This window comes from Asparagus officinalis, chromosome 4 (genome assembly GCF_001876935.1).
Source record: "Asparagus officinalis chromosome 4, Aspof.V1, whole genome shotgun sequence".
NCBI lineage: Eukaryota > Viridiplantae > Streptophyta > Magnoliopsida > Asparagales > Asparagaceae > Asparagus > Asparagus officinalis.
The window spans coordinates 32095272-32106606 of record NC_033797.1 but is presented as its reverse complement, the minus strand read 5'-3'; the positions used below and the strand labels follow the sequence as shown (position 1 = coordinate 32106606).

Here is an 11335-nt window from a genome sequence, read left to right as displayed (position 1 = left end):
AATATTATATAATAGTAAACTATAACATGATACCTTTTAATATATATTATTGTAATTATCATGTAATATATATATGTTATATTATATTTTAATTTTAATATAAAATTTTAAAAATATTACATTGAATAAAGTAAAATATTATAATATTTTATAAAGTACATTATATCCTATGATACTATATTATAATATATTAAATTAAATAATATATTATTAAAGTATTATATTATATATATTATTCATATATTATATCAATTATTATATAATGTAGCATACTAATATAATGTTAATTAGTAATTATTGTATAACATATTATATTTTTGTATAAATAAAATAATGTATTATATTAAATATTATATTATTAAAATATTATATTAAATATATTGATATTATATTATATTAATTATTATATATAGTATAGCATGCTAATATAATATAATACAATACAATATAATAATTAATAATAGTAATTTGTAAGTATAGTACAATATATTATATTTTAATATAAAATAAAATAATATTTATATTATAATAATATACTAAATAATATACTTAACCAATTAGATAAGTTAATTTAGAAGTAATTAATAGATAAAAATATATTTTAATAAGGTACCACATCATCAATTATCCCACATGAATTGTCAAATCAAATGCTAAAATTATCACATTATCCCATTTTACCCCACTCAAAATATCCCAAAAGGGTAAAATTGTTCCATTGGAACATTTTTCCACATTGACCCCAATTTGTCCCAACCAATAACCCCCCTTAATCAAGATGGGAACTCATGACAGACTATTTAATGCATAAATGCATGAACTCAAATATGTATGCCGATATATTCAGACAGCCTATTAGTTTCCACTACACATTCATATGACCACATCAACTGGATTGACATCTCATTCGGACAAGGACCGGATTTGATCTCAAATACAGCAAAAACAGCAAGCAAAATTCTTGTAAACGTCCGTATTCACCTCCAGATAGAACTTGCGTTGCCCTTTGCCGCAATGTTCGAAACAGAATTAATCGTATCATCGACAACACTCTATGCGCTTCAAACAAGATCTAATCCTGCGAGTTAAGATACTGACTAGACGTAGAAATGCTTCACCTTGTGAACCCAAAAACTTACATTTGCCATCTAGTAAATTGCACAGTGATATGTAACCAAACTATAGTTTTGATATGGCTATGACAAGGAAATACACTCAAATCCCACGTCAAAACTCGGAATCAGATGCAAGAAGCACCATTTGGGCTGTGAGATTATCCATGATTCCTTTACATTCCTCCGCCGCCCTCCCCACTCTCAATGCTACCGTTGGTTCTTAAAATCTCTTTGTGAACACTACGAAATCATGAGTCTCCTATTCGTCTCCCCGGATTATGGACTAGAAATGAACTCTTCCAACAAAGAATCCATGATTTCTGAAAACTTTTGGTCATCATTGGTTCCCGTCATAGGCATAGGACCATCCACTTCCTCAGCGATTTGGTTGAGATACATGCCATCAATGGGAATATCAGCAATACTCTCATCAGGAACAAGCTCATGAATCTCAGGAAATTCACATGGAATTGCCACTGGAACCTCGGATAGCATGTCTATATCTTGCAAAGCATCATGAATCGTGATATCTGTTATGCCCGCTTCAGACTGAATCTCATGAGAAGAAGCTGAAGATGAACAAGCACTCGGAAAGGCAGAGGTCGCCGGCACAAATGGATGTACCCCTGAGTTTTGAGGGACTTCTCCAAGGGTAACTCCAGAATTCTGATCCAAAGAGTTCCCTCCATGTGAAGGGAAATTATTCATAGGTTCATCCAACTTTGGAGATGAATCAAACTTTAGCATCTGAGCTAGCATCGCTGATGGGGAACCGTTCATTAATGGTTCATACTTCACTATTTGCCCATCAGGAGCAGCACTTTTGTCTTGCCTTGGCAATCTACGCTTCTTCACTCCCGCAATGTGGCGGTTGCTTTCATTCTGTTGCATGAGTTGGGTAAAGAGTCCAGGGTTCTGCATAGCTTTTGCCAAGAATGACATCATCATTTGTTGCCGGCGTTCCATTCCATGGAGGCGCTTGCCCAAGATGTCGAGCTGATTGTCTGCAGCCTGCTGCTGTTGCCTTAACCTAACCAGTTCTTGCATGAGTACATTTTTGTCTCTCTTGAGCATCTCGATCTCTCCTTCCATCCCAAATTTCCCAACTTCAACACACGCTGCAGAAGACATATTCAGTGCTTGAGGATGTTGTTCTTGGCTGTGTGCCTGAGAGGGTTTTCTCCTATTGATGTTTCTGAGCAGATGCTTTTGACCTCTTAAGAATCCCTCATTAGCAAATTCCCATCTATCTGGATCAACTTTCTTGAAACCCTGTCAACATTGCACATTGAATCCCAGAAAAAAAGGATCAGTGGGACTCCGGACTAAAATAGAATACGGTTATGCAATAGATTATGGCTCTACAAGAACAAACAGAGCAGAAAATTTTGAGCATGCCAAGTACTTACTGCCCAGCCAGATTGATCAAGTTTGGTAATAGTATGAAAGAAAATGTAGAAGGAAATTAGGTTCTTTCCCCTGCACAGGCATTTTCCTTAAGGCCGCGTCTGATGAAGAATTAATAAGATTGGTTCCTGGCGTATGGAATAAGACTCACCTGCCATGGTTGCACTAATTAATAATACAATAAGGTCTATTCTCTTAAAGCGTCCTCGATTTCCATGACAGGAGAAACAAAAAATTATAAGGTAGATTATTGACAGGTAATATTACCTGCTATGACTAGTTCAAATCAATCTCAATTACTGATGCACCTTTGGTTCAGGTTCCATAAAGATGTGCGCAGATTAATTATAAACAGTTAAGACTAAATTTATGAGCCAAAGTCACAAATTGGAAGTTTTGCCTTGCTTGAGTGTATTTCGCTCTGTAATTGATTTAAAAACGATATAGAAATGGCACGGACTATCCAACTATAAATGAGGAACATTGCAATTTAATTGGAGTACTGATTAGCCTAAACTGGACTGGGAAAGAAAATAAATAACAACTTACACTTGCAAAAAGGACTTCCAACATTTTAACGATGTCGAGAACAGAAACATCTATCTTCCTTGCAGAAGTTTTGCGAACTCAGCATTATGTACCTAACTACTATCCTACTAATTGATTTAAATAGAACAGAACCACCTCTGGGTCTATCTTAATATTAATAATGGTCACAGCTGAGCATTGCAAAGCACTGCAATTTATTAGAGAAACTGATTGGCTTGACTTTCCTCCGTGAATATTTCGCTAACTTGACTGCAGTAGCTGGTCTAAATCAAATAAAACTAGAAGTTGACTATTTGACTATCATAGGTACAGCTTGGTGCTTGAAAAGCACTGTAACTTAATGAAGTGCTAATGAGCTTAGCACTCGCATGAAAAATATTAAGTAACAAAACAGCAGAAAACATTGTAGAAGAATAGTCAAGAAAGAAAAAAGTACTAGGGTATATCTTCACGAAGACATGATTGCAGATGCTTATGAAACTTGTTATGCATAATGACATGTTTTTTATAAGATTCGCTACGATGGACAGATATGGTGAATTGCTGATTGTATCAAAACAATTTAATTGTATTGGCAACAAATATCTAAAATGTGCATCAAGACCGACAAATGTTGCTTTCAGACGAGACAAAAAAGCTCCATAAGGCATGGTCTCGATGCAAAACAACTTATGATCATATTTATCAAATTAGCCTGACTTTTGGATATGCTAAGCGTTTTCAAGAACAGGTGTACAGAGGCATATAAATATGGATAACATATGGTGATTCTAGGGAATAACCAACGTATGTAAAATATCAGCAACTACGATGTAAGCCAATCTAAGTCGCTTGTTTAGGCAAAAGATGAAGGATAAATCTTAAGAGCTGTTGACTGCATTTTATGTGGAGGATCAAAGACTAATGTTATCTGAAAACAGTTCAAAAGCCTTAAGGCGGCTGTGCAGGTAACATGCCAAATTGGTGACTCTGACTGAGGTATGCTATCAAGCATTTTGTTGATAGTTCCACATTCAAAATGTGTATGTTCTAAGAAAAACTCATGTAGAATAGGGCAGACTATAACATGCAGGCAGCCAATAACCTTCAATCTCTCTGAAATTTGTGTGAGCTGGACTGCTGGAGAGACGATCATCAAAGGTGACTTCAGACCATTGCCGGTAAGCCAAAAAAATTACAAGATTGATTTAAATATCTAGCATAAATTATGCTAGATATTTACTTTTATTTTAATCAAGCAGTAGCACAATGATCTAAAAAGGAAGTGGTTGCAAGTTCATCTGTTATGGTCCAATCAATTTTTTGACAGACAGCATGAGAAGAAACCCATTTAGATTAGGATTTTTTACCTCCTTGATGTGTTACAAGCGACTTGGATACTCTGACATACTGATTCATGATTGTTATAATTCATTTATTGTGCAGTGTCATTCTCGTCTCATAAAAAGAAAATATGTACATGGCTGTTCCCCATACAGGGTATCATGACAGCCCATGATCGATGACACATTGACTAGTATGTCTAAGACGGAGAATAGGAAGGGAACTAGTTGATAACTACAATATAATACGTGTTTCAGTGGAATCTATGTCAGATATAGGTGCAAATATTAGGTTGGGTTAGGTTCACATAAGAAAGCAGAAACTTCTGTGTGCAAATGTGTTTTCCACTCCCATGATGGGGCAGTTCGCAGCTCCAATCCACTTGTAAATATCGGATAAGTAAACTCTCAATTAATTAAGATAAATAAAAGCATATATAGCAGAAATAATCCAGATCAGCCAAACCCTAGTTTTAATAGTTAAATCAAAAGAAAAACAATCTGAAGAAAAACAATTACTTTTGTCATAACGAGCGCCTATCTATGCAGAAATTAGAATCAACCGCAATCGTGATGATGATGATGATGATGATGATGATGATAATCGAATTAACAAGATATTAATCGATCATTACATAGGTATTGAGCTGGCGCACGAAACTCGAGAAATTGCTGTGCTTGAAGAACTTGGGCAGCAAAACCCTGGAGAACTCCGGGACGTTCCAGACGACGAAGCTGTTGTTCTGCGGGCCCCACGAGATGACGGCGTCCGTGGCCGGATCGTCGACGATGGTCGTACAGTGCCTTGCTAGGAACGGTGGCGGCGCGTTCGATTGCAGCGCCGCGTTCGCGGCCTGTGGCCGCCGCCGCCGCGGCCGCAGCCGCCGCCGCCGGCGTCCGTCGATCGGATCCAACGGGCGGCATCGGCTTAATGGGTTGTAGATCGAGGTTGTTGTCACGCGGCGGTAACCGGAATCGAGAGGGGAGTATAAAAGGGGATAAGAGGGCCTCGAGGTCTTCGGGAGGAAATGGAACTTAAAGTGTGCCCCAGGCCCAGGATTAGTGGAATATATGGAGATTTGAAGCTGGTAGGGTTGGGTCGTACGGCGGAAGGGATAGCGGTAGTTTCGGTATTTCTATCGAAGGAGGAGGGTGAGAGTTATGTGGCGTTATTACTAGCTCGGTTGTGGCCAGGTGGCCACACGATGAGATATCCACGTGGCTCTAGTCAGTGCTCCATTAAAAGTGTGTGGGACCAGGTCCCACGTGACCCTTTGGGTATATCCGTGACTTGGCTTATTATAATTGGTTGATAGGCAAGTGGGTCCTGGTGCGGAAACACTGGAAATGTGCTCGCACGCGTCCACGTGGGCTTCTGTCAACTTTATTTGTTTCGTATCTAAATTTCACGACACTCCACAAATGCTCGAGGCATTTAACTATAGAACCTCCTTAGACTTCGTTTCCAATAAAAATCTAAAGCTTTTCCCTCAAAACCTTTAAAACTCCAAAGTATCTTAAATAAACCCTCAACCTTTTTTTCTCTTGAAGCACCTAAAAGTTGTTGGTTGCAATCGGACATCTTTATTATCAGATCAATCTACTCTTTATTATTTTCGGTGGGGCTCCTCTTCTGCTCTTCTCCTTGCTTTTTGGGGGGCTTTGTGAATTTTTTTTTAGGGTTTAGTGAAAAAAAAAACAAATTTGTGCTGGATTCTGCAGAAAATATCCCAAAGTATTTTTATAGTTTAGTGAAATTTACCCTATTATCTATACAAAATAATTTTCATGAGAAATCGTTAGAAAAAATTAAAATTGCACCGTAAATAACAAAAATTTCTGCAGGCTGCGACAATACTATAAATTAGGGCTGGCGACTCGATCGGATTGGGCCAACCTGGGTCCAGACCCTCTGGTTTTAGCCTGATCATGGTCGAGTTAATCTAGGCCAATCTAGATGCTAGGTCGGGCCAAAGCTCGGATATCCGGGTAACGAGCACAAACCAACATGGCTCATTGATCTAGTCCATTCGAATTGGACCGGATTGATCAACCCGGCCCACTATTTTTCTTTCTCTTTTTTATTCTTTTAACTCTTTTTTTAAAAACTTGATTAAAATGAATTTTGACCTGCAGACTAAGATTTTGTTACTTCTTCAGAAGAATTTAGGATTCAACCTACCAATTGTTTTCTTTAAAAACATGCACATTTAATTGTGTTATTAATTTTTTAAATTACTAACTAGTTAGTAATAGTTATATAATTTACTAACAACTAATTTAGTTACTGATAACTATTGTCAATGTGGGGTTAGGTGCGGGTTGGGTACAAGCTCGGTCAGGGCCTGGGTCTGATTTGAGCTAGACGAGTTTGTAGGTTGGGTTCATGTTCAGATTTAGATTTCAGGAACAGACCCGTACCTCGCCCACTTTGAAATCAAATTGGCCAAACTCAATCTGGATGCTAACAAGCCAGATCAAACTCGATAAAAAACGGATTAGTTCAGTGCGGGTTCTGGGCTAACCCGACACAGTCGCCATCCTTACTATAAGTAGGTTCCCAAATAACTTGTTATGAGTACTTGAAATTTATTATGGGAGAGAAGTTTAAATTTTAGAGATAAGAAACTATGCTGCTTTATTTTTCTTGGCTATGAAACAAAGCTATGTATAACTCTTTCGTGAAACTTTCTTTACTAGATTATAACTCCTTAATGAAACTTCTCCAGCGGAGTGTATTTATTTATACACTTAATAGAGATGAAGGGATTCAAATCCTCTCTAGTTAGGTGTAATTGAAGGGTGTCTAATTATCTCACTCTTTACGGTCTATTCCAATTTCAATGGAAAGATGAAACCAGGGCCGTACCTAGGAATTTTGGGGCCCAAGGCGAAATATTGGATGAGGCCTAAGTGATACAACTCATAATACATTTTATCTCATTCTTCTTACCTTTTGAGCGGCAAAATTACATATTATTTTCAATATCTTGTAACATGATCAATCTTAAATAAGATTTTAGTAATTTTAATTTTGAAAAACTTCTTTCAGCGAAAGCAACTGTTACGAGTATAGTCAATAGTACACGATAAGCAATACAAGTATTTAGAAAATAATCTAACCACTTTATATAGTTCAACACTTCAATTGGACTATTAATCTCTATTTTTAAAATTTCCCTAAGCACTCTCAATTCTGAAAACAAATCAAGTCCATTAATATCTAAATGTTCATCATGTTTTAGTGCATTTTCGAGATTAAGATAATATGCTTTCAATTCAATATAATCTAAAGCTTTTAATTTTTTCAAATCAAACAAAAAACCAAATTTTTTTTCATACGTTTTAAATTGTTCAAACCTACTTTCAATTGAGCCAAGCGATTTATCAACTATGTATAGAAATATTCAATACGAAAAGATTCTTCAGCGTTAAATGTTGTTTCATTACCAATATTTCATCAAATTGTTTTTTTCTATGAATTTTACGTTTTTCACAAAATATAGGTTGTACGTCATTTAATTAGCAAGTTCTTTAGTTGAATTCAAAGCAGATATAAAAGCATTTTGTCTATAATTTTCTAAATATACAATAAGACCCTTTAATTGATCTATGACAATATCAATATGCATATATTTAGATTGTAAGATTTTACTAACTGAATTAACAGCAAACAATATGTCATACCAAATATTCATAGCTATTAAGAATTCAAAATTTTCAATCTCATAAGTTGCTAAGCTATTAACTTCACTTTTTATCTTTGGATCTTTACTTTTTAAATAGGGTTAGCTTTATGCTTAAGTAACTAAGTTACATATATTATATATATGAGTGGGTGGGCCTTATCCAACTTGGGGCCCAAGGCAAAGGCCTTAGTTGCCTTATGCTAGGGCCGGCCCTGGATGAAACCACATAGGATTTCCAACAACAAAGAATGGTTTTCACAATAACGATTTTCAAGACAATAGTGATTTTCAAAATAATCGTGGGAACCTTACATCGCATCATCTTATTCTTTAAAATTAGAATGGACAATAATGATCGGGATAATTGGACACTTTCTTATTACCAACTAATTAGAGAGAATACTGATCTAGAAAAAAGGTGGCTCTCAAATTAATATATTATCTCTAAATCCTCATGTTTCATGCCGAACCAAAAATTTCCCTTTCTTGAACAACAAGTTGCTTGATTAATGAGATACTTTAGATATTTTCTCAATTTAATAGAAAATTCCAAAAGAATAACAATAATTTTTTATAATTTAAAAGTTCATGATGATTTATGCTAGTACTAGAATTTTAGATGAAAATGATAAGAATTTTTCATCAAGGTTTTTCTAACAGGTGCTCAATAGCAACTGCTTAAGAAAGAGATATAAAAAGAGGAAACAAATAAGAGAGAATGAGTAGGGAATATATTATATAAGTAATCAAGGATCCACTTATAACGAGATCGATCTTAACCAAAGTAGGGTCGCGTCACTTTGGTCAAGAAGGACCAAGAATAATTCTTAAGTTTGTGGGTTTCTTAAATAATTCTCCTTAACTTTTAAAGTGTCGCAAATTCCTCTTAACTTTTGTGATTCTAAGAAAATTAATCTCCTCAACTTTCGATGTTCTTTAAAAAACCTAAAATTATAAACCATAGCTTTACTAGCAAAAACAACTTCATGCATAATTTTGACCACCCAGGTGAAAATTGTAGTTAACGACTTTAAGGGGTTCTTTGTGAAAGATGTTGAAAGTTGAAGGTGCTTTTTGAAAACCTAAAACTTAAGGGCAGTTTTGCGTAGTTAGAAAATTAAGGTGGTTATCCCTATAAACCTCACATTTCAACTAAAGATTATAACCTAAGAACTTGTTACTATTAGCATATATTGAGAAATATATATTTGATAGTGTTACTAATAATATGATTATAGTACTTTCCTTCAAAATGTGAAAACTCATTGTGGACAATTATGTGGTTTTTAATTATTAATTATGTAGTGATGTTACTTTTTAGAAATCCTCCATCTGGCACCGAATCCAGTAGTTGCTCAATATTTCTAATTCTCTATTATCTTAGCAGGTACTGCACTAGATACTTTCTTCCTTAGGACTTCTTAGAAAAAATCTTTTCAATATTAGACCCTCAAATCTCATATTTTGAAAATAGTCCCCAAATCTTCATATTTTGAAATTAATCTTCCAAGTCATGTAATTGTTTTGAAATTAGTTTCTTTATTACATTTATCATTGAAATTGCTAACTACTATTATAAGATAGTGGTTAACCAGGAATCATAGTTACCAAATTATTCTTAAAAAAAATAAATTCCATAACCAAACTTCAGATGACCGGGTATACTTGATATTACTTCTAAAAGTGTTCAAAACTACTGAACATTTCTCAAGTTCCACCAGCCTACCACTACTAAAGTGGTTGTTTTCAAAGACTTGTAAGATTTTGGGACAAAGTCAAAATATGAACTTTTGGAGGACTAATTTCAGTATTGAAAGATTTGGGTACTAATATCAGAAAAACCCACATAATAATCAATAAAATAAAAGGCTAAATTGCACTTAAATCCTTATATTTTTTACCAACTCTGCATTTAAGTGACCCCTATTTTAAAACTGAGCAAATAAATGCCACATAGTATTTAAATGTTGAAGATAAATGCCTCAAAGTTTCAAAATATTGTCACTTTGATGCCCTCTTATTTACTCAATGTTGCGTGATGTTGCCCTCTTATTAGCCAATATTACATATAAACACCATCAGTTTGTAAATAACCTCACTTTAATACCCTAAAGTTTCTAAAAGTTACACTTTAGTACCCTATGATATTTAATATTCTTAGATACGTAGAGAAATGTTAACAATATCTGGATTTTTTAAAACTTGATTTAAAAGAATTTTGACCTCCAGATTGGGATTTTGTTACTTCTTGAGAAGAATTTAGGATTCAACCTACCAATTGTTTGCTTGAAAAATATGCATATTTAATTATATTATTAATTTCTAGATTACTAAATAGTTAGTAATAGTTATATAGTTTACTAACAGCTAATTTAGTCATTGATAACTATTGTCAATGTGGGGTTAGGTGCAGGCTAGGTTTGGGCTCTGTCTAGCCTTAGGTCCAATTCACGTTGGACCGAGTTCGTGGGTTGGGTTCATGTTCAAATTTGGATTTTAGAAACTGGCTCGTACCCCGCCCACTTTGGAACCAAATCAGGCCAAATCAATCCAACTGGATGCTAACGAGCTGGATCAAACCAGATAAAAAACGGATTGATTGGTGCGGGTTTGTTCTGGGCTAACACCGCCTAGTCGTCATCCTTACTACAGATAGGTTCCCAAATAACTTGGTATGAGTAACTTAAAATTTATTATGGGAGAGAAGTTGAAGTTTCAGAGATAAGAAACTATGCTGCTTTTTTTTCCCTTGGTTGTGAAACAAAACCATGTATAACTATTTGACGAAACTTATTTAGTGGAGTATAAATTTTTAATGGAACTTCTTTTAATGGAGTGTATCTATTTATACACATAATAGAGAAAAATGAATTCAGATCCTCTCCAATTAAGTGGTAATTAAAGAGTGTCTAATTATCTCACTCCTTAGAGTCTAATCTAATTCCAAGGGAAAGATGATGCCACATAGAATTTCCAACACTAAAAGTGGTTTTTTGGTGAAAAATGAAGGTGCTTTTTAAAAATCCAAAACTTAAGGAGAGTTTTGTGTAGTTTGAAAGTTAAGCTAGTTATGCGAGAGAGTTTTGTGTAGTTTGAAAGTTAAGCTAGTTATCCAAGAAATTCACAAACTTAATGAAAGTTAAGCTAGTTATGCGAGAGAGTTTTGTGTAGTTTGAAAGTTAAGCTAGTTATGCGAGAGAGTTTTGTGTAGTTTGAAAGTTAAGCTAGTTATCCAAGAAATTCACAAACTTAA

At 34.9% G+C, this 11335-nt stretch overlaps 1 protein-coding gene across 1 annotated transcript; it reads right to left on the bottom strand.

Annotated features, from left to right (window-relative positions):
* LOC109838458 (heat stress transcription factor A-1-like) lies at positions 1359 to 6934 on the bottom strand. The gene is given in 4 exon segments (XM_020406902.1): positions 1359 to 2387; positions 5029 to 5252; positions 5255 to 5320; positions 6919 to 6934. Coding segments are annotated over 4 exon segments (1302 nt in total). The 3' UTR covers positions 1359 to 1391.